The sequence below is a fragment of the Carcharhinus amblyrhynchos genome, chromosome 9 (assembly GCF_965287045.1).
Source record: "Carcharhinus amblyrhynchos chromosome 9, sCarAmb.v2.hapA, whole genome shotgun sequence".
Classification (NCBI taxonomy): Eukaryota; Metazoa; Chordata; class Chondrichthyes; order Carcharhiniformes; family Carcharhinidae; genus Carcharhinus; species Carcharhinus amblyrhynchos.
Window position 1 is genome coordinate 61,473,198 of NC_137332.1, and position 24,454 is coordinate 61,497,651.

Sequence of the window (24,454 nt, forward strand, 5' to 3'; positions counted from 1 at the left end):
CAAAATGACTATCAATACTGATTCACTCAGCCCATAGAACCCTTCACTATGTTAGGAAAATGTTGCAAACAATTCTCACTTTTTCTTAATAAGGCTCTGTTTTAAAAAGAATGAAAGCAAGCAAGCAGGCAAATGAAAAAGAAAGGAAGAAAGGCAGAAAGAAAGAAAAGCAGAAAGAAAGAAAGAACGAAAGAATGAGTTGGTCCTTCTATGCCCTTGTTTTGTATATTTGGATTGGCAAGGATTCCAAATCCCCATTCCATTACCTATACCAGGAAAATGACAGTTCATATTCCATCATTGCTCAGTGATCATGAAATGACATTTGTACCATGTATAATTAATGCTTAATAATATTAGATATTATGCAAAATTGGCTTTGGAAATAGTTGATAGACCCACATTTGTGCAACACAGAAATAACCAAATCCTGAACAACTTTCATGGGTACACAAGATACAGAAATTATAAATGCACATGATAGAGAAGAACATTTCAATTTGTGTTTATTTTTAATATCACATGCATGACAAGAAAACGTCAATGTTTGCCAGTGATCACTGTTTCCTTCTTTGTGTTGCCTTCCATTTTTCTTCATTTGTACAGACAGGATAAAAAGCAGTATGTTTAAACAAGATGCAGAAAAGTGTTTCTTTCTTTGTCCTCAACTCATTCCCACCATCTTAATCCGACTTGCTGTTAACTTTGTGATATATATAGTTAATGCAATGAATGCTTTTTGTTAATATTAGTTACATAATGTTATCTTTTTCTTGATTAAGAATAAGGAATTGGCTGTTCATCAGATCAGTAGATTAGTTTCCAGTATGTGAAACAACGTGCATCAAAGCGATCTTCGGAATAATTAGAAGGCAGTTCTTCCACAGTGTTCTCTAACGTAAGTGTAAGTGAGGAAGATTATTTTGCTTTGATTTTTGTTGGGATACATTGATTTTATTGATCTTTAGTCCTGGTAAAAGAAACAAGCATTAGAAAATATTGCAATGTTGTGTAATACAGCAAAACACATTTAATGCCAAATAAATATCTGCACATACGAAAGAACTTTCACCTTGGCCCTCCTAAGCTTCATTATAAAGTAAGCTCCTCTTCCCTCGATAAATTACTGAATAAATAAAGAAGCTGGTTGTTAATAATATTCAAACGACAAAACATATAAAGTTTCACACAAATTATTGAATAAAATGTATGTTAGTTAATTTATATGTAGAAACTAGATTCAGTAAAGTACAGATAAATATGGAAGATATGGTTCTTACCCATTGCACCTGAATTCATTGAACAGGAGACTGAGGGGGGGAGAAGATAAAAGTGTTAAAACGGAGTTTTGTTTGCCTTAATCTACCTAATAATGACATTGTGCAAGATTTCTGCAAATTTTGAATAAATGATAACAGAAACTGAACATGATTTCAACTGACTTCTGATTTCAAATCATAAGATCACATTACCTGAATACATTTTCATTGGACAAAATGTGACTATTGATCCATCTATGGAGACGGGAGAGACAGTGACAGTGTAAATGTCGCCGCAGTGAATCTCACTGATGTCACAGTAAGTGTAACTGGACTCTGGGGAGCAGGTGAAGTTTGCATTGTCACTGGTAACATTGACGATGTAGTTCACAGAACCAGCAGTGGCATGCCAGTAAACTCTTAATGCATTGCTCCTTAATCTGTAAAGCTTAACTGCAGATGGACAGCAACCACCTAAAGTATAAATGAAAGTATGTTAAGCACATTGGCCTTAACTATACATAACATTCCCTTATATCTGACATCGGGTCGACTGGTTTTGTGATCATGTTGAAACAGAAGATCCATTAACCCCACCATACTGAAGTAGAACCGGGGCAATTGGCTCAATAATAAATGGAAATATTCATAGATTGCTTGAAAGTTGATCATTATAAATCACTAAAGTTCTGTCTACATTGCCATTGACCCAAAATTTTAAATCTGCAAAAGATTTCTGAATTGAATCATCTCTTGTCTTATGATACAGTTCAAATTTTTTGTCACAGCCTAATCCACACTCACCTGATTTGCCTGACTAACCAATGTCCATTGACAACAATGAATAATATTTGCACTGCTTTTTCACACTGAAACCCCTCAAAGCACTTCATAGAAAGAACACTGTTGGAGTGCAGTGATCATTGTTAAGCAGACAAATGTAATAATGAGGGCGGGACTGTCAATTCTGACTCTTTAAAAATCCCCTTAAAATACATGATGTGGTGGCATGCCCATGTTTAATCAACCAGCTAAATAACTTAAGATGCAGAATTATTATTTTAAATTCTTAAGTTGGCAATTTGTGAATCGCCTGGGAGAACCTGTTACAACCTGCACTGACATGATAGACACAGTATATGGCAAGGTGGGTGGTTAATAATATGTTAATGCATTTATGTTCAATGCATATCCATTGCAGACGTGAACCTGATTATGTCGCCAACAAGGGGTAGCGAAAATCATAAAACGTGATCAGATCGGCAAGATTCGCAACTTCCCAGTTTTGCCAGATCTTGAGCTCCCGGAATCATTCTCACAGTGGGAGAGCGCAGGCTCAAGATCACCCCCAATACCATTTTACAAACTTATTTACTGGTTTGTACACTCCAACCTTTCTTGCCACTGGTTATCGTTACCCAAACCACCACCCTACTCTACTTCCCTTTAATTTATCTCCCCCCGCCCCCCCACCAACTATTTAGTTTAAAGCTCTCTCTATCACCTGGGTTACAAGACTCGCTGGAATAGGCCCCAGCATGATCAAGATGTGGACCCTACCACTACTACCAGCTCCTTGGTTTCTCCAGCACTGGTGCCAATGAATCAAAATGCATTTGATAGAATGCCTACAGTGCTGAAGGAGGCCATTTGGCCCATTGAGTCGGCACTGACCTTCCAGCAAAGCATCTCACCCAGGCTCTATCCCATAACTCCACATACCCTGCTAATCCCCCGAACCGACACATCTTTAGACACTAAGAGCCCGATTTTACCATTGAGACTTGGTAAAGTCGGGTGTGAGGCAGTTAGTGCAATCTGCGCCCGTGCCTGTGCTGATGCCTATTTTACCAAGGCCCGAAAAAGGCCGTGATCCGAACCGTGCCCGAAACGGGTGCAACGGCAATTTAAATGTATTTGCATGTACTTAAATTGAATTAATGGGCTGCCCGCCCAATTTTACCAGCACTTGCCCCTTTACCATTGCATTCACCTGTCCAGATTCAGCACGAATCAGATATGCTCGGCAAAGGTCTGTTTCGGGAGCTCCAGCTTGTGAAGAGGTAAGTTCAGAGCTTCTGGAGGTTCTTTAACTCAAATTGGGGAGGAGGGGGAAGACGAGCCAGATTGTTCTCTGGTTGTGGGGGGAGGGAGGAGAGAAGCAGGGCAAATATATCTCTGGCTGGCGGGGGAGGGGGCGATCATTCTCTGGTGGGGGGGAGGCCAGATGGATCTCTGGTGGGGGGAGTAAGGGAGACAGGGGGTCGCAATCGGACTGGGTAGTGGGAGGGGTGGTGAGTATGGTTGTGGGTTATGTTGTGGGGTTGGAACGATATCAGTGGAAGCCATCACTCCCGCTTTTCGCTCCCGGTCTGCTTCATCTGCTTTTTGCAGCCTGGGAACGACGTGGCAGGGGCGCATTCTTCAAACTTTTTTTTCACTGCGCATGCGCAGTTGAAGGCTCCGATCGGAGCTGCAGTGTTTTGGATGCGATAAGTCCCGCCCACAACGCAATTCAGACTCACAACTTTTTTTTCAGGCTAAGTGCATATAGAGGCGCCCGAGAGCAGATTTCCAAGTCAGATCTGAATTGCGCCCAGATTCAGCACTTAGAATTAAAATGGTAAAATCGGGCCCTAAGAGGCAATTTAGCATTGCTAATCCACCTAACCTGCACATCGTTGGACTGTAGGAAGAAATCAGAGAATCGAAAGGAAACCCAAGCAGACATGGTGAGAACATACAAACTCCACAGACATTGACACAGGGCCAGAATAGAACCCGGATCCCTGGTGCTGCGAGGGAGCAATGCTAACGATGGGTGTCACTATATCTCCCTTTCACCCACACTAAACATTGAGCCTTGCATTCATCTCCCCAATCTTATTAAAACTAAGACAATTTGTCTGTGACTCAGGTAATAATCCAGAGAGTATTAGCGTAATGGAGAGCACACTGTTTAACTGTGTCTCACTACTCTCTCTCTCTCTCTTTCTCCCCTCATGCTGTTTAATGGTGTCTCCCTGCTCTCTCTCTCCTCTCGTGCCGTTTAATGGTGTCTCGCTGCTCTCTCTCTCCCTTGTGCTGCTTAATGGTGTCTCACTGCTCTCTGTCTCCCTCGTACTACCTAATGGTGTCTCACTGCTCTCTGTCTCCCCTTGTTCTGTTTAATGGTGTCTCACTGCTCTATCTTCCCTCACGCTGTTTTATGTTTGTCTCACTCATAGGAATCCAACATCCATTTTAATTGGGTCCACTGCATGATGTTAGGGGCTAGACCGATTGCTCAGTAGTAGTTCCTGATGCACAATGCTGCAGCTGCCATAGCGATGGGCCTGTGGGTCACTGCCACCATTTTGTCAGGCAACTGCTCCGCTATTTTCCCAGATGTGTGGTGGGATTTTCCATCCCACTCGCCCAAAAACTGAACAATCCTGCCCAAGGTCAATGAACTTTGCGTGGTCCGCCCCCCCTCATCCGCTACAATTCCTGTGGCAGGTTGGACTGGAGAATTCCCCCAAAAAATGGAAAATTCAGCTAATGATGTCAGGATCAGAACAGCAGTCAAAATAATTTCAAGTGGAGCATCTTCATGTTTCATCTAAAGAAACTCACCTGATCAAACATGAAGTTAAGTTTTACTGCTTGATAAATGACACATATTTATATATGTTTGATAATAATAGAATAATGTAATCAATGGAATCTCCTTGCTCTTTACTTACTTGATGAATATCCTTGATAGCTGCATGTTGACATCAGTCCAGTTTCACTAATGGCACTTACTGACACTGTGTAGTTGGTGCTACAGGTTATACATCCAAGAAGACAATGGGTCTCTCCAGTGTGGCAGTTAGCATGCCCTTTAGCTGATTTCAAGGCTATAGTATATGACTGTGCTCCAATTGCAGCAGTCCAACTAACGTTTGTCATTGACTGTGTAATCTGTGTCACTGAGAAGCTATCTGGGCAGCAGGGTGCTGGAAGCAAATAGAGAGTTTACTGTTAAATATGTAACTTTCAGTTTCTTCAACTTAACACCAGCATTACAGTATTCCCTTCCGAGAACTTCCTTTGTAGTGATCCTTCAAAAATTATGAAATTCTGAGGTTATAGGATAAACATCATGACAAAATTAACAATTAAAATACTGAGGCTACTGTTTTTCTCTCTTACATATTTGGACCCCTGATGTGGAGGTGCTGGTGTTGAACAGCGGTGGGCACAGTAAAAAGTCTTACAACACTAGGTTAAAGTCCAACAGATCTTTTTGGTAGCAGGAGCTTTCAGAGCACTGCTCCTTCATCAGATAAGTGCCTACCCACCTGATGAAGGGGCAGTACTCTGAAAGCTCATGCTACCAAATAAACCTGTTAGACTTTAACCTGGTGTTGTAAAACACCTTAATACATTTGGACCCAGATTGGCCTATTTTAAATAGTCATGAAAAGTAGAAAAGTACCAAGATACTTTTTTATGTAACAAAAATCACACTAGTAACAAGAGTAAAGAGTTTAAAGAGTAAGTATAAATCCATTAAAATGATTTTGGGGAAAATGCAATTATTCATGGTGCTGCTCAGATTAAAGCAAATGGACACATGAAAAAATTGAGAAATGTTTGGGTAGACTATGGTTGCAAGTTTATCTGGACACCTTGGCATGAGTTTGTATTTTAACCAATCTTAAAGCAATGTTTCCTTCTCGTAGGTACCAATTTTCTCCTCTCTCCATCCCTTCCCTCCTATAGGAGTTGACGCTTTGTGATAGTGTTACTTGACAGACACCAGTATCAGTCATCCTCTAATATTCTGCTCATTACTCCCATCTCAGCTTTAACAGGTCATTTAACTTGAGCTTGGGGGGTCATTATATTGTACCACCCTGTCCTCAACCAATATCCATATATTACTTTACAGGTAGGGCTTGTTAAACAGAAAAAGCTTGGAGTTATGAAGCACTTTCAAAAATCTCAGGATGCCCTCGTCAATTAAGTACTTTTGCATTCTGTATTGTAAGGAAATTCAGGAAATCCATTTCTCTACAATGTGGTCCTACAGTGAGATAAGTGACCAATGAAGTGGTGTTGTTGAATCTGGTTGTAGGATTAATGATCGGAAAGGCACCCGGGGGAACTTCCTTGCTCTTCTCCTGGTGGTACCTGGGATATTTCATGCACAAATCCTGGGGCCTGGACTCACAACCTTCTTATCAATAGTAACAATTTTGGTTGATTCATCTCTGCCCTAAAATGAGATTGCTGAGGGACACCACAGCGAACTAACTCCTGAGATCAACAGGGATTAACTCAGAACAGACCAGGATTATGAATCTGAGGATCAGTTGGCCCACATGGTTCAGTAACTGTGTAAATCTACTAATCCATCACAGAGTGGGTGGAATATGCAGCAACTCTTTTGCACAATGTCTGAGACCACTGTAATGGAACATCTTTTGTGCTCAACAAAATTTTCTAATCAAACAGCTGTGTCTTTACCTGTTTCTAATGGCAGACTGTAGCTGGGTAAGCTCTTCCCTTCTGGAGTTGTGGCCACTACACTGACAGAGAATGTAGCTCCGCAGGGGAGGTTAGCGATTTCACATGAATGTCCTGAGCTATTGCAGGATCGGACCCCTGCCTTTCCGAAAACAAACACCTTGTACGTGGCATCATGATTATTTTGGTGCCAAAATACATTAATGGTCGAAGGATTCACTTTTGTAATATTCAGAATGCTGGGACTGCATGGCCCTGTGGGGAGAAAAATAGCTATTTCAAACTCTCAGCTATTCAGGTAAATGTTTCTGTAATTGTTGTTTCAATTATTACTAATTAAATAATGTAATAATGTAATAAATCAATAGTTTTTAGCATCAGTATATATCCAAAGACAAAGTTATAATACTTTTATTTCAATTCATTACTTGATTTTATGTTAACTATTATAAAGCACTATATATAACATGATAGGATTTGGATTCTATTTATTACAGCATTTGTTGTTAAAAGTTAATTTGTTTATTAGAGCTGAACTAAATGTTTGATAGGATGATGTGCATACAATCCATTTGTCATTTTACCTGTGGTGATTGACTTTTTCTGGCATGAATAGTTGAAGCCCCTGATATCACTGTAAGAATATATAGTTATATTATAGATGGTGTTGCATTTCAATCCAGATAAGGTACAGATTGTGGAAGTATCATTACAGAATATAACTGAACTTGCATCCTGGGCTTTAGTTTCATACATCTCAGCTCCACGAGCTGGATTCCATTTCACCTCAATAGTGTCACTTGAGACAAACAGGGCTGTAACATGCGTTGGGCAACAAGGTGCTAGGATGCAAAGAATAAACATTTTCAACAAGTAACGACAACAACTTTTCCAAAAGTAATGTTTACAGGTACAGAGATTGTGCCTGCAGTATTACATATGTTGCAGAGTATTTACAGCGCAGAAACTGATTATCTGGCTAAATGTTTATGCTCCACAAAAGCCTCCTCCCAAATTACATCATCTCACTCATTAACATCCCTCCTATTCCTCACTCCCTCACGTATTTAATTAGCTTCTGTTTACGACAATGCATGAGATCCTCTTGCCTCCCCTTAGTGTTTTTCTCAGTGGTGGGATGTGGCGCACTGTTCTCTGGTTTACTGGGAAGAAGGTGCAACACTTGGCCTGTGTACCAACAATGGGCAGACTGTGAGGCTGGGATTCTCCCCAAAAAAACTAAGTGTCCAACAGATGGGAAAATGAGAGATCTTCCCATCCACTTAGCTTAATGATTCTCCAGAACTCTGTGCATCAGAGTGCCTCAGAGAAATTCACACCAGGAAGTGGGGGGCAGGGTCTCATCCTGCTTGAGAGGCAATGCTAAGCGGGCCACTGCGCATGCGCCAATCTGAGGAGATCAATGCACGCGCATTGCCCCCTCCCCCCCACCACCCCGATCTCTGGCCTTGTCAACATCTTGATCACCAGTCTTCCAATCACAGGTCGACCCAACCAACCCCCCTTCCATCCGCAGGCTAGCCCCAGTTGCCAGCCTCCCATGGCCAGCCCCCATTCCCTACGCCCCCATGGCCAGGCCCAATCCCCCCCATATGTTCAGCCCTGAACCCCTTCCCTCGTGGCCTGCTCCGATCGCCCCCTCATGCCCTCTCACACTGATCCCATTGCAGAGTGCCAGCGGGTTATCTTCCACCACCACCGATCCCTCCCCAGAAGGCCTTGCTCCCCTGGCCCTGCCCCCTTGGTGCTGCCCGGCACTGCCCAGTGTCTGGTGGGCAGTGCCGGGGTGCCCAGTGGGCTGTGCCAGGAAGCCAAGCTGGCATTGTTAGGCAGGCACTGCTCAATGCACAGAACCCCTGCCCTTGACCTCCTAAATGGGCCTCCATGGCCTCTGTCCCATCAGCAGGGTGAGCACACCCATTCCCTATTGGTGGGGAGCAGCTGTAAACCCCGCTGGTGGGAACATCTCCCAGTGGGGGCGGAGATACCGGCGAGCCCAGACTCTACCATCCCGGGTCGCTAACCATATGGGAATTCAGATTTCTGGTGTGGGGATGCTTATATGGAATAAAGGCCCTGGGAAAATCACGATTGGCTGGATGGTCACGAGTCCCGTTACAGGACCCCTGCTGATGTCTCCTGGACCACTGTGCTACTCGAGCAATGCAGTAGGCTGGGAGAATCCCAAGTCTCAAAAATCCCAGAAAGGTGTTGAGAATGTTGTATTGTAAACAGTTGAGTTTCAAATTGTCCATTTACTTTCAAGATAAAAGAGATTTAATCAACATTTCTTCTTGGATATAAGCCTCATGTGTTTCATGTTGCATAGAGATGTGCTTTGAGAAGGGAATATTGAAGATATCTTTGAAAACTCACAGACAAGTTAGCCTGCCCAATCCTAGGGAGGGAAAGCAGCCAAAGGCATCAAGTTGCTGTGATTCCTATGCAGAAATACAGGTAGGAGCTCATACTCGAATTGAAAAGACTGCATTTGCAAGGAGCTAAAACAAAGCTGGATGATTCACCCGCTTTGCACAAGAGAAAAATCTCCAAGGAATAAAGCCTTACAATGAAAGAGTTCTGAGATTAAAAGTTCATGTTGTGAGAAAGGAAAAGAACAGAAGTAAACTTCCAAGAGCTAAGAATCACATTGGATTGGTACAGGGAAAATTGAATATTTACTTAATGGCCTATGTAAAGTATATCTGTGAAGTGTGTTTTCAGTTGTACTGAAAGTAAAAGGGGAATATTCTGTTTTGTAGTTTGAAGTACAAGTTACCTACAAAGATAGTGTTTAGCCAATGGTGCTTTTCATCTTCTGCTACAGTAAATGTCTTAAAATGTGAAATCTTGTATCATCCTTTCTGCTATTAGTTGAAAGTTTGTATTTCTTTTTAAAAGTTATCAATGTTTGCAGAGATTGTAATGGTTGGAATAATAAGATTTGAAGAAATTGATGAGATTGTCTAGTTAAAGTTAACTGTTCATGGAATACTTACCTGTTGTATAATTTAAGACATTGCCTGGAGGACTTTGCCCAACTTTGTTGTATGAGAAAACGCTAATAAAGTAAATATATCCACATTCTGACCGGAAATAACAACTTGTTAATGAAGTGTTGCACATAACCTCGAGGCCATCATCTCTTTTCACAAACGTAGTGTAATAATCAGTCAGGGACATAGGGGACCAGGACACTGTCAGATTACCAGAGCGGATCTCCTGAATGTTAATGTCATTTGGACTGCAAGGTACTAGAGAAAAAAAAACGAAATTACAAGTAAATTTAAAATAATTTTTTTCAATAGGCAAGGTATGCATACTGTTTTCGTAACTCAGGGAGTTGTATTTCCACTAGATGATAATACATTTCATACAACTGACAAAGAGTAAAGTTTTACTGTACCCACTGGGTAGGAAAAACAAGTGTGAACAATTAAAATGGAATGACCCAAATTCTTGGTCCATTGTAGCAGACTTATGATTTGGTGGTGGATGAGATGCCCACCAGACACAAGCAGGACCCTCATGTATAAATTCTACTTGTGATTCCAAGTCATCAGTTAAACCTTGATATTACTTAAGCAAAGCAGAATTGAAAATGCTTTTCCATTGTAGAAGCACTCTTGATATTGCAAGGACACTGACTTGAATGAACTAATATTTATCCTTTAGTTTCCAACTCTTCTCATTGAGATTATTCATGGAAAGAAGTGAGAACTGCACACCCACCCATTTTCTTCATATACTTGGATAGCGGTGAATTTCTTATCTTCATAAATCTTAGATTTATTTTAAACATAGATCAAAGGCAACATTCCTATTTTCTATCTTGCATAACATTTTGCTGCATTTGGCTGAGATAAGCATTGACACCTCCCCACCAGTATAGAATGCTTGCTAATGAGTCAACCAAAAGTGCCACTGAGATCAACTACTTATCAAGTGATTCGGCGGAGGGGAAAAATTCAACAAGCTCTTTTAAAACTGAAGTATGTTGGTCAGTGTTATGTTCATTTTTGTAAATGAGGCATTGTAGCAATAGGTTCAATTGGAGCTGAATGTAACAAGGACAAAAGTGCCCCTAATTCTGAAAGTTCATAAGGATTGAGGCTGCCTAGTGATAAACCCAAGTTTCCCAGTAAATGTTTCCAAGACTTCTGAATCATTTCAAAGGAACACATCTTCATCCAAGGATCAAGACTTCACTTTCAATTGGTGACTCTGGCCATCACCTCAGTTTCTATCTCTTTGAGAACGGCAATTCTATTGAAGTGACTAAAGTAGAGATCTGACTTTTTGATAGTTTCCCCAAATCCCCAGAGATTTGTCAGTTCATTTGTGGACATGTCCATGGTGGTGATATTCCAGCCCCATTAATGCAAGAGGCTAACTGAACAGAGGTGAAATGGGGAGAAATGAAATTAAAACAGGTTAAATTCTTTGTTATATTACTTGATTTGTTAACTTTTTTTCCTTACGGTTACAATTTGGAATGGCATAAAATAGATAGTTTTATGGTGATAAAATAAATGCCCAGAAATTAAAAGTCAGAATGCATGGTTGCTTAAAAAGATTGAAAAGGAAAAAGATTGAATATCAATAGCATCAAATAATTGCTTAGTAAAGTAAGTAAAGTTTATTCATTAATCACAAGTAGGCTTACATTAACACTGCAATGAAGTTACTGTGAAATTCCCTTAGTTGTCACACTCCGGCACCTGGTCAGGTAAGTGCACCTAACCAGCATGTCTTTCTGAGTGTGGGAGGAAACCTACACAGGCATGGGGAGAACGTGCAGACTCCGCATAGACAGTGACCCAAGTCGGGAATTGAATCCAGGTCCCTGGCACTGTGAGGCAGCAGTGTTAACAACTGTGCCACTATGCCACCCATTTACTTAATTCAGGTACTCACCACTTGTAAATTCTGTAGGATCTGCAATGTCTGATGCACCAGCTTCATTATAAGCAACCACAGTGTAGTTGTACCGTACACCACACGAGATTGGAGAGATGATGCAGGATGTGAATCGTGATGTGCAGTTCTGGAATATAAACCGAGGTATCCCCCACATGGGTGCAGCAACGTATTTTGTTGAACCTCCTGAGGCATTCCATGAAACAAAAACACCCAGAGATGTGCTCACTGGATCGCTGGTAAGAAATACTTTCACAGATTGTGGTGCATGGGGTCCTAAAATGAAGAAATCATTCAAGTTACAAAACAATTTCTGAAACCTGTTAAGAATTTCAGTAGAACATTTTAATTTTCTTTTTATCTTCTCTGTCTGGATTGCTTGCTATCAATTTGTAAGATAATTTGTATTTTTGAATTGCATTAGATTAGCACACATCAACTTTACTATATTGTCATTGTCAAGCCCTATTGAGCATGATTGCTGACAAAATATATCAGTATAATTTTCTAGCATTTCCATGAAAGAATGACTGAGCTGCAAGAGCTTATTGAGCCTCCACATCCAAAATCAAATCAGATTACAGAATAACCTGTCATTATAAAATTGTCTGAAATGTATCTTACATTACGACAACTTACATTTATTCAGTGTAGCAGGTTTACAGTTATGAAGGGCTCCTTGGTGATCCACAGAAAGATTTTAATATGAAATTAAACACCAGACCATACAAGCAAAATTAGAACAGATTGCTAAAAGCTTGATCAAAGAGGCGGGTATTAAGGAAAATTCCAAAGGGAGAAAGACTTGTAAAGAAGGAATTCCAAAACTTTAGCGTCTAGACAGTCAAAGGGTAATGGTCGGTGGTGGAGTAATTGAAATGGAGGATGCTCAAGAGGCCAGGTTAGATAAGCACAGATATGTCTAAGGGAATGACATTCTGCTGAAAGGTCACAGAGTTGAAACATTGGGCGAATTTTCCTGTTCCGCAGGCAAGGGCGGACCATGGACAGGTCTGCCGTACTCGGGCAGATTTTTCCAGTTTTGGAGCGAGCGCAGCCGGAAATCCCACCTGTTAACTCTATTTTGCTCTCCACAGATGTTACCTAACTGCTGAGTATCTCCAGAATTTTTTACTCCTGTGTTGGAGTTTTGTGGGTCTGGAAGTGAGAAAGGAAGAGGCTAAGGAGGATTTGAAAACAGTGAGAAAGAATTTAAAAATCGAGGCGCTTTGGGAGCCAATGTAAGTCAGCAAGCATAGGAGTAATAAGTAAACAAGACTTAGTGTGAATAAGGATATGGACAGCAAAGTTTTAGATGACCTCAAGTTACAGAGGGTGGAATGTGAGAGGCCAGCCAAGAATGCATTGGAATAGTCATATCTAGAGGTTACAAAGGCCTAAATGAGAGTTAGAGCAACACATGAGCTCAAGCAGGGATAAAATTGGGCAATGTTCCAGAGATGGAAACAAGTAATCCTATTGAAAGCGCAGATATATGATTGGAAGCTTATCTCTGTGTCAAATACAACACCAAGACTGTGAACAGTCTGGTTTAGTCTCAGACAGTAGGAAGGGGGGGAGGGTTGTTGGGGGGGGTGGGTGGGGGGTGGCTGAAATTTAGGAGCTGTGGAATGAAGTTTGAAGCGAAAACAGAAGAAAATGACTTCAGTCTTCCCAATATTGAATTGAAGAAATTTTCTGCTCAACCAGTACTGGATATCAGGTAAGCAGTCTGATAATTCAGCAACAGTGGAGGAGTCAGGTGAAAACTCATGCTGTGCTTTTGGATAATGTCACCCAGGGACAGCATGTAGATGAGAAATCAGACTGGGCCATGAATAGATCTTTGGGCCAGAATGTTATGGCTGTTCACGTCGGGATTTTCCCATCCTGCTGCAGTGATCGGAGGTTTAGCTAGGCGCCAAATTCTCCAACCTCACTGCTGTGGGAGTGTGGCATGAACGGCTAGTAAGATGACACCTTTGATCTCTGGACAATCAATTATTACTAAATCTTTTTAAACAGAATTGTTTTTCTCTTACTTGTTATTTGTTCTTTTATCTTGTCATCTCCAGGTATACCATTGGCATCCAAGGCATGTGCTTTTATAGTGTACCAAGTACCTGGGTCCAGGTTAGTGACCGTTATATTGGTCGAGGCTATTGTCCTTTTAATCTTGTCGCCTACACCATCTGACCTGATGATAATGAAGTTGTATTTCACTGCTTGGTTCACAGGCTCCAAACTGACTTTTATTGACTTGAAATTTGGTGATGATGAGTGAATGACGGGGGCAGCTAAAACTGTAAACAAATAACATTGTTAGAATTTGACTTAATAGGCACTACTAATCATATATTATTATAAAACAAAATCCTGGCATTTGATGCAACTAACAGTAACTTTAAAAATACTCTCTAGTTAACAAAGAAATTAATTTTAAGCTGTTATGATAGCTTTCTTGTTCCATTACTTTGCTATACGTATCTCACTCCTCATCCCGATTATGCATGTTTACAAATAGTTTTTTTAAAATTAGGACATATTGAATGTATGAGCCACTTGCTTGCATGTTCAAATTATTTTGTGTATGTATTATAAAAAATTGATTACTATGAATTTGCATTGTTTAAAATGTCTATTGGGATTTCAAATTCAAATGAGTTTTGTACCAGTTTCACAGTGCAAGCTTCTTGAAAAAAGTCGACTTCCAGTGAAGTGTTTATAATTTAATGGTCAAAGGGTCCCATTTTAACTTTGTGTATGTGAATGGGCATTGAATAGATTAAAATCAAGCCTGAACATGAAATTTTCATGTCGTTATAAAGAAGACCTCAGTTTACTTTGTGCGAGAGAAGCTTGCATATTTGATTTTGACCAGAACCTCTTGAGTCAGCACTGGTTTGGCTACACTTTCTCATTCCACAATACTAGAAATTTTTTGAATATACCTGTTCTTGTTTCTACTGGTGATGATGGTTGACTGTTTCCTCCAGCGTTAGAAGATTGCACATAGATGGTATATAAAGTATACGGCTGCAACCCTGTCAGGGTCCCGGATGAATCATTGAGAACGGTTTCAATGATTGAACTGCCAGCTTTTGCTTTCAAGACATAGCCAGTGGCTTTGGGAACTGCTGACCAATTCACAGTAATGCTACTGCTAGTCTTTGAATAAGCATTTATGTTTAAAGGGACATCAGGAGCTGTAAAATGAAATCACAATTAACTCAGAATGTCTTCTCCAAAAAAAATCGGTGATACAAATGTTAAACATTATTTCATTTTAATAATAAGCTTGCTACAATTTAATTAAGACTATTTTTGCAATGATGTATTTTCATAACTTTAATATCAACTGACTATTGTATTCTTCCAGTGATTGAGTCAGCCAGTAAGCACTGAACTATTTACAGTTCACCCACCTTAATGCTGAAACAACACCTGATATTAAACTGGACATAATGGGTGATTTTCCGATGTGCTGCCAGCAAAAAGGTTCACCCATTAAGATTACATATTGGAATGTAACCTTTCACTGCTCACAATTTTCTGATTCTTTACTTGCACAGTACATGTCTGTTTCTTCTGATATGCGTATAATTCAGGCTTTTAAAGCTGAAATACTCAGATAATTCAAGTCGCCTAGTTAAGCTGGTGTGGCATGTGGGACTATTCTTTATTCTTTTGAGGGACATGGGGGGTTGCTAGCTGGCCAGCGTTTATTACCCATTCCTAGTTGCCAGAGAGCAGTTGACAGTCAACAATACTGCCATGGCTTTGGAGTCACATGTGGGCTAGACCAGGTAAGGATGGCAGGTTTCCTTCCCAGATGAATCAGACCTGTTTTTCCTACAATCGACAATGGTTTCATGGTCATTTTTAATTCCAGATATTTTTATTGAATTCAAATTCCACCATCTGCCGTGGCAGGATTTGAACTCGGATCCCCAGAACATTAGGTGGGTTACGAGGTTAATAGTCTAGTGATAATACCAATAGGCCATCGTTCCCCCGCCCCCCCAGTTATGTGAAGAGAGTAGAGAGGCTAGGATTGTTCATCTTAATTTTGTTTTCTTTTTCATTGTTCATCTTAGAGCAGTGAGGGCTTAATGGAGATTTAATGGAAGTGTTCTTATGAGGGGTTTTGATAAAGTAGATAAGTTTCCACTAGCAGGATAGTCAGTAACTTGAGAATACAAATTTAAAGTAACTGGCACTTGGAACTAGGAGGAGATGAGGAGATTTTTATTTTATACATAGAGTTGTTATTACCTGGAAAGCATTGCTTGAAAGGGTAATGGTAGTAGATTCATAGAAACTTTCAACAGGCAATTGGATTTTTACTTGGAAGGGAAATATTTATAGGACTGTGGGAAAGAACGGGATAGTTAAACTAATTGAAAAAGTTGAGACAAACATGATAGGCCAAATGGCCTCCTTCTGTGCTATATGATTCTAGGATGCAGTAAACAAGAGGTAAGTCACGGTGGGGGAAGGGGGCTGGTCAAGGGAAAGATGTTACCTATGTGTTACTGGGAATCAATTTTAATTAATTGTTCGATATTGGCAGGGCACAAAGATGATTCCCTCACTCTTCTTTGACTACTGCCACTTGGACCTTCTACTTCCACTTTAGAGGGAAAACAGGGCCTTGGTTTAGCATCTTTCTGAAGGTAGCACCTACAACAGTGCAGCATTCTCTCAGTACTACATTGGCGTCAGCCTGGATTGTATGCTGAAGCATCAGGAGTGGGATTTGATTCTATGACTTTCTGATTTGAGGACACGATATCAGCTGAGCCAGGACTCACGGCATAATTGTAACTGGTGTGAAGAAAACACAGTAACCATTGAATTGCAAGTTTAAAATATCCAAATGGTCTATTTTAGCGGTTACATTGACCCTTTTCAAAGAATAATTTAATGCTTCGTCTAAAATTACTTAGAGGGGATTTCAACAAGAGCAATTAAGGTTTCAATCATCAGTCTCTCATGGTGTAAAGCCATGGCTTAGAAATTACTGTGTGCCATTTAAACAGGCAGAATTTGAACACATTTGAATTGCATTCTCCTTTCTGCAATGCTAGCAAAGTTATTAACTTGTTTAAAATAGTCATATTAATATGTTTATTAAATAAGGAGAACAGAGGAATCTCACATCAACACATCACTGTCTTGTACATAAACATCACAACAGCTAATTTCTAGAGTTAATACTGAACTGATTCCATTACAAAAGTTAAAAGGGAACATTTAACATTACAATTACAACAAACTGAAACCATGCTGGAGCATAATTTAGTGTAGGAGTGAATTTAACAATCCTTATTTTTAATTAGACTGGTGTGTGCATATTAGGGTTTTTGTGTACTTTGCATGATAAGTTGTTGAAAGTGCAGGCTGATACTGGTGAAATGAGGACATTAGGGACGTAAGTAAAGCGGGATCCCCTAAAACAATGCGATTGAAGGATTGTGAATTTAACAGCACAATTACTGAGGAGTAATTGAATTCAATGTCAATTCAGGTACAGAGATGGTGGTATAGTTGCAATGTCACTGGATTAGTAATCCAGAGGCCCAGGCTAGTATTTTGGGGACATGGATTCAAATCATGGCAGTTGGTGGAATTTGAATTCGGTTAATAAATTTGAAAATAAAAATCTGGCCTCAATAGTGGTGATCATTGATGCAAAAACCTATCTGGTTCACTAATGCCATCCTTACCTTGGTCATCCTATTTTAGAAAGGATATTATTAAACTAGAAAGAGTGCAGAAAAGACTTATTAGGATGCTACCGAGACTTCATGGTTTGAGTTATAAGGAGAGACTGGATAGATTGGCACTATTTTCCTTGTAGCAAAGGTGACTTAGGGGTAATCTTATAGAGGTCTATAAAATAGTGAGGGGCATTAAAAAGGCAGATAATCAACATCTTTTCCTGAAGGTAGGGGCGTCTAAAACAAGAGGGCATTGGTTTAAGGTGAGAGGGGGGAGAGATACAAAAGGGTGCAGAGGGGCATTTTTTTTACCCAAAAGGGTGGTAAGTGTCTGGAACGAGCTGCCAGAGGTAGTAGTAGAGGCTGGTACAATTTTGTCTTTTTAAAAGCATTTAGTCAGTTATATAGGTATAGCGGGATATGGGCCAAATGAGGACAATTGGGAATAGCTTACTGTAAAAACTGGGTGGCATGGACAAGTTGGGCCTAAGGGCCTGTTTCCATGCTGTAAACCTCTATGACTCTATGGCCTACATGTGACCATGAACAATATGTTAGAGACACTCTGAAATAGCCTAGCAAGCCATTCAATTCATAGGCAACAAATGCTGGACTTGTTGGTGACTCCCACATCCCATCAGAGAATGACAATTTCTCACTATTGGTTCAGATGGCATATTCGCAACTCTGGTTTATTTTCAGGGAGGTGATTTCTTGGGTCAATTAAATTGCCAATCAAGGGCACTGTTCACATCTCATTTGATGTGGTTAATGGCAACCTTCCAGCGGAGGAGGGACAGGAAGAGGTCCATCCTGCAAATGGACCCAGCAGGGATCTACTGGACTGTGAGGACCACAGTTGTGGCTTCAGGCCATCTTGTGGAGGGATTCCCCTCTGCAATGATGGCCTTGCCAGGCAGTTATGACCATGTTAGAATTTGACACCTTACCTTACTCACCTACAATGGAAGCACTGGCTATTATTTGTATAGGGACTGCCATGAAAGGGCGGGGGATGGTAAAATGGGGTTAAAGAGTGAAAATAAGAACATAAGAAATAGGAGCAGGAGTAGGCCATCTAGCCCTTCAAGCCAGCCCCGCCATTCAATAAGATCATGGCTGATCTGAAGTGGCTCAGTTCCACTTTGCAGTTTTTTCCTCATAACCCTTAATTCCCTTGTCTGTCAAAAACCTATCTACCCATGTCTTAAATATATTTAGTGAGGTAGCCTCCACCACTTCAATGGGCAGAGAATTCCAGAGATTCACCACCCTGTGAGTGAAGAAGTTCCACCTCAACTCCATTCTAAACTACCACCCCTTATCTTGAGGCTGTGCCCTCTAGTTCTGCTGTCCTTTCTGAGCAGGAAGAATCTCTCTACCTCTACCCTATCCATCCCTTTCATTATCTTATATGTCTCTATAAGATCCCCCCTCATCCTTCTAAACTCCAATGAGTACAGACCCAATCTATTTCGTCTCTCGTCATAGTCTAACCCCCTCATCTCTGGTATCAGCCTAGTGAACCTCCTCTGCACTCCCTCCAAGACCAAGATATCCTTGCGCAAGTGCGGCGACCAAAACTGCACACAGTACTCCAGCTGCAGCCTTACCAGTGCCCTGTACAGTTGCAGCAAGACCTCCCTGCTTTTATATTCTATCCCCCTTGCTATAAAGGCCAGCATCCCATTTGCCTTCTTGATCACCTGCTGCACCTGCAGACTGGGTTTTTGTGACTCATGCACAAGGACCCCCAGGTCCCTCTGCACCATAGCATGCTGCAGCTTTTCACCCTTTAAATAGTAGTCCCTCCTACTATTATTCCTGCCAAAGTGGATAACCTCACACTTGCTAACATTGTACTCCATCTGCCAGGTCCTCGCCCACTCGCTCAGCCTATCTAGATCCCTCTGCAGACTTTCCACACCCTCCGCACAATTTGCTTTTCCACTCATCTTTGTGTCATCAGCAAATTTTGTCACCCTACACTCAGCCCCCTCCTCCAGATCATCTATATAGATGGTAAATAGCTGAGGCCCCAGCACTGATCCCTGTGGCACTCCACTAGTCACCAACCGCCAATCAGAATAGCGCCCATTGATACCAACTCTCTGCCTCCTATTAGACAACCAATCCTCTATCCACGCTAACACCTTACCCCCAACTCCATGCCCCCTAACCTTCTGAAGCAACCTTTTGTGCGGCACCTTATCAAACGCCTTTTGAAAATCGAGAAACACCACATCTACTGGTTCCCCTCTGTCTATGGCACTAGTCACATCCTCATAGAAATCCAATAAGTAATGCAAAATGCAGAAGTTACCGTCTGATTTGCGCTGTTCTGCCATTAGCTCTGGTAGCTCCTTTGGATCTCTTGGCTGCGGAGTCCAATTGCTATTCTAAATTGTTTGGGAACCCCAAGGGAAGCCTCTTAATATGTCCGCCGCCTCAGAAAAATATTCTCCAGGGTCCTGCTACCTACATGTCTGGTTCACAACCTGGAATTCGGCCCATTGACAGGATCAAATTCAACCCAAAAGGAAGGGAAAAAAGGGACGGGATTAAGAGAGCGAAAAAAAAGATAGAAAGTAAAGACAAAAACATTGCCAGTTTTTAAAATCTTCAATTAACAATTAACTTTTGATAGAATGAGACTCTGTACTTCTTATGGTTAATATTCAGTGCCGGATTGGCAGCAATCAATAAGGTTACTTAGACTGAAACGGATAGGATCTATCTTTCTGCAGTGACTTTAGTTCATTTTTACGTGCAATTACATCAACTTCAGACCGTTCGACGTGTTCCGTAGTGAAACAGACTGAGCTATTCGCAAAGCTAAGGGCAGAACAGCGCAAATCAGACCGTAACTTTTACGTTTTCACGCTTTAGCCCTATTTTATACTCCACCGCCCTTTACTAGCAGTTCATATATAAATAATAGCGAGTGCCGATAGCCTCGCGGTTATTGCGAGAGGAAATTGTTGTCCCCCCAGTTTAGGAGCTGTGTGAGATGTACAATTGGAAGACTCACCTGTTAATTGTTGTGTTTGAGCTTCGGCCAGTACGTTAGCGTTCCCGTCCAGAACCTCGACTTTGACATCGTACAGAGTTCCAGGTACCAAGGTGGAGACTGTACCCAGAACGAATCGGTTGTTGAAAATAACGAAGGCTGGCTGTCCCAATGCTGCATTGGAACTTGCTGAAAGCCTGTAGGAATGTGCTCCCAAATGTCTGCTCCAGCGGACTGAAATACTCCTGGATGTCACAGTGAAAATGGTCATGGTGAAATCTGAAAAGGAAAAGAGGACGGATTAATGGTTTTGTTTATTTATATAATGTGTGTGCGAGCTTGTATGTATGTGTATATTATGTGATGGTGCATGCATGTATATATAGATACGGTATATGTGTGTATAATGATATGGTATATGTTCATACATATGTTCATAACTTCCTAAGAACAGATAAATTCCCGCATCCTTTTTCTTTCGGCTTTAAGTGCTTATCTTTAAAATGTATCACAACAGAAGGGATATGTTTTGGTGACGGCCTGAGCCATGATATCGTGTAGTCACAACGTGTAGAAATCCCATTCCGTTCAATCACCAAGTTTATCCTTCGAAGGAAGAGTTGCCTTACCCGTGCTGCCCGAGGACATCTAAGGGGGAGAAAATAACATCTGAATAAAATAAAGGCACCGAGTTCATTGTATGTTAAATTTACTTTACACTCACAATGTTTAAACTGGTAACATGTGCAGGCAAGGTGAGGGTAGGATCGACCGCAAGGCAGGTCAACGAATATTGTCTCTTTTTCTCTAAGAATTAGTTTATGTCCTGCAATCTCCCCTCACCCGGATAGATCAGCGAGTGGGTTGAACTGTGACAGCAGGAAGGCACAAATTTTCATCTTGTCACCGGTCTGAGTGTAGGCATAAATATCACATTTCTATTTCACATTTTCCTTTTTGAATCTCTCCATTGATTCAGAGCGCAAGGCAGGGAGACGCTGACAGCTTTTGAAAGAAGCCCAGTGTTCTAACGTTCAGCATCCGTCCCTCACTGCCGAACAAATTCTTTTTTGATAGTCGAATGGAACATTCAAGTACATTGACGCGAATACATTGATATGTAAAATGTTTAAAGGTATTTATATAAATGTATAATATTTATACATATATAACTATTAATTAAAATTGATCACACATGAATAAAGTAATGTCAGAGACTGCAGCAATTCGACAGTTGGCAAAGTAACTATATTGATCGAAACTTGAAACGTATCTTTTTGATGCACACTTGTAACTCACGTTCGCAATGCAGGCTAACAGCACATAAGTCAATCCTCTGATAGTCATTGTTTGAGAGATTTCTCCACCAGCAGATTAAGCAGGTTTGTGCAAAGGCGGCATACAGTTTCACCGAAGGTAAACAGATTCGGGATGTCACTTTCTATGGAGCTCCCTTACAGCTGCTAATGCCTATAAATCCTGATCTCAGACACCGCCTCTTTCATTCCACCCTGTCCAATAGGAGATTACAGGCCCGTGCCTGTATTCGCAAGCTGTTTGCCTGATTCCAATTCCACAACCTTCCCAGGGACAAGCACACCTGGATTTTTGGTTGGAGTCAAATCTGGAAGCTCTGGAGCAAAGTGACACTTCTTTGTTTAAGGCTACATTTTCTCACCCAAGCCAGTTGTCATTCTTGGCGATAAATTGAGCGCCAAACTAGCTGATTCAGCAACTACCAATCTTCACCAAACCCCTCCACCCCCAAGTCTTCAGTGCTTCTCTGGTTAAGGATAGTGACAGTCTTCAAAACAGAAAGTTTCTCTTGGTCTCATTCACTTCTTATTTTGCACGCTTTTAGTTGCTTTCAGTCCAGCCATTCTATTTCTGCCACCTCCTCATTATTACCTTTCTAATTCTGCACCCCCCCCACCGCCCTTTCTCCACTTCTGTATGCCCCTGTTTCCAGTTACCTCTCCCACTTCACCTTGGATCTCTGCCAATTTCAGCTCTCCCTTCCCTTCCTTTCATTATGTTGTTTCTATCCCTCCTCTCCTTCACTTTTGTTTCTCACCTCCCTCACTTCCATCACTGGCTCCACTTTTTCCTCCATTCTTCATTCCCACATGGCCTTTTTCTCCTTTTTGTTTTGCCAATGGTTTCCCTCACCACAAACATTCCATTTCATCACTTCAATGTTAGAACTGCCTAGTGAAGAGACATGTTCCTTTAACTTTCATCTTGCTAGCAGTCAGAGGCAGAAGAGAACAGTCTCAATCTATATGCCAATGGGTTTGCAATTACTCAGTAGCCCAGCTGCTATATGACTGAATTTTACACTGTACCCATATATCATGGTCATATCCCTTTGTGAATCCTCTGTGGTGTAGAGTTGGTATACTACTTCCTAACTGCAGTCAAATAATCCATCCCATTAAAACATTAGCAAATAAACAAACTTCAGCCTGTTGAAATAAAAGCAAAATTCTGTGCATGTTGGAGACCTGAGATAAAACAAAAAGTGCAGGAAAAGCTCAGCAGGTCAGGCAGCATCTGTGGAGAGTGAAACAGTTAATGTTTCAAGTCCAGTATAACTTTTTGAGTTCCAAAGAAGAGTCATAAGAAATAAGAGCAACAGTAGGCCATCTAGCACCTTGAGCCTGCCCCGCCATTCAATAAGATCATGGCTGATCTGATAGTAGTTCAGTTCCACTTACCCGCCTGCTCCCCATAACCCTTAATTCCCTTATTGGTCAAAAATCTATCTATCTGTGATTTAAACACATTTACCGAGATAGCCTCCACTGCTTCAATGGGCAGAGAATTCCAAAGATTCACCACCCTCAGAGAGAGGAAGTTCCTTCTCAACTCTGTTCTAAATTGACTCCCCCTTATTTTGAGGCTGTGCCCTCTAGTTCTTGTTTCCATTCTAGGTGGAAATAATCTCTCTGCTTCTACCCTGCCTAGCCCCTTCATTATCTTATATGTCTCTATAAGATATCCCCTCAGCCTTCTAAACTCCAATGAGTACAGGCTGAGTCTACTCAATCTGTCCTCATAAGCTAACCCCCTCATCTCCAGAATCAACCTGGTGAACCTTCTCTGCACCCCCTCCAAAGCTAATATATCCTTTCTTAAATAAGGGGACCAAAATTGCACACAGTACTCTAGGTGTGGCCTCACCAGTACCTTGTACAGTTGCAGCAAGACATCCCTGCTTTTATACTCCATCCCTCTCGCAATAAAGGCCAACATAGCATTTGCATATTGGATTCAAAATGTCAATTCTGCTTCTGTCCACAAATGCCACCAGACCTGTTGAGTTTTTTCCAGCACTTTCTGTTTTTATTCCAGTTGATTTATATTGGTATTGTCACTGGACTAGTGATCAAGAGACCAAAGGTAATCCTCTGGGGACCTACGTTCAAACCTCACTACAGTAGTTGGCGAAATTTGAATTCAATAAAAATCCTGACTTAAAAGTTTAATGATGACCAGGAAACCATTGTTGGGTAAAAACCCACCTGCTTAGAGAAAGAAATCTGCCTCCTAGCCCTCATGTGATTCCAGATCCACAGCAATGTGTAAAAGCAAATTACTGCGGATGCTGGAATCTGAAACCAAAAGAGAAAACGCTGGAAATGCTGAAAAGGTCTGGCAGCATCTGTAAGGAGAGAAAAGAGCTTACATTTCGAGTCTAGATGACCCTTTGTCAAAGCTTTAGATGAATTTGGCCAAGCCCAGGAGCAGGTTCATGAGGAGACCTTCCTCCTTCCCCACACCCCTTCCCCTCCACACGAGGTGCCCATAGATCAGGAACATGTGGCAAACAAAACATGAATAAAATACTTTTCAAATAATAAAAAAGGGAGTGCAGCCTAACACAATTAACATAGACATGGTCCATGGATTCCACAAGAACAGGAAAGGGCAGGTTTCTTGGGAGCCCATGAACTGGTTGCATGGGACTACTGCATGCAAAATCCTCCACCCCAGGTCCCTGAAGTTGAGTGGGAGGATTACTC

General features: G+C 41.2%; 1 protein-coding gene across 1 annotated transcript; it reads right to left on the reverse strand.

The window, feature by feature from the left end:
• Nucleotides 1–1,082: 1,082 nt before the first annotated feature.
• LOC145348389 (fibronectin type III domain-containing protein 7-like) lies at nt 1,083–21,803 on the reverse strand. The gene is made up of 13 exons (XM_080196602.1): nt 21,729–21,803; nt 21,059–21,077; nt 20,451–20,708; nt 14,648–14,902; nt 13,739–13,999; nt 11,694–11,972; nt 9,776–10,030; nt 7,340–7,597; nt 6,756–7,010; nt 4,985–5,239; nt 1,473–1,733; nt 1,281–1,310; nt 1,083–1,126 (listed from the first exon to the last, which is right to left on the reverse strand). The coding sequence occupies exons 1-13, from the start codon at nt 21,774–21,776 to the stop codon at nt 1,083–1,085; spliced, it is 2,478 nt and encodes an 825-aa protein (XP_080052728.1). The 5' UTR covers nt 21,777–21,803.
• Nucleotides 21,804–24,454: the final 2,651 nt, after the last annotated feature.

Coding starts and splice junctions, on each gene's coding strand:
- LOC145348389 (XM_080196602.1), bottom strand. CDS start 21,776: ATGACTATCAGAGGATTGACTTATGTGCTGTTAGCCTGCATTGCGAAC. Junction 14,903..20,450: donor TCAAACACAACAATTAACAG/GTGAGTCTTCCA, acceptor TTCATTTTACAG/CTCCTGATGTCCCTTTAAAC. Junction 11,973..13,738: donor GATAAAAGAACAAATAACAA/GTAAGAGAAAAA, acceptor TCTTCATTTTAG/GACCCCATGCACCACAATCT.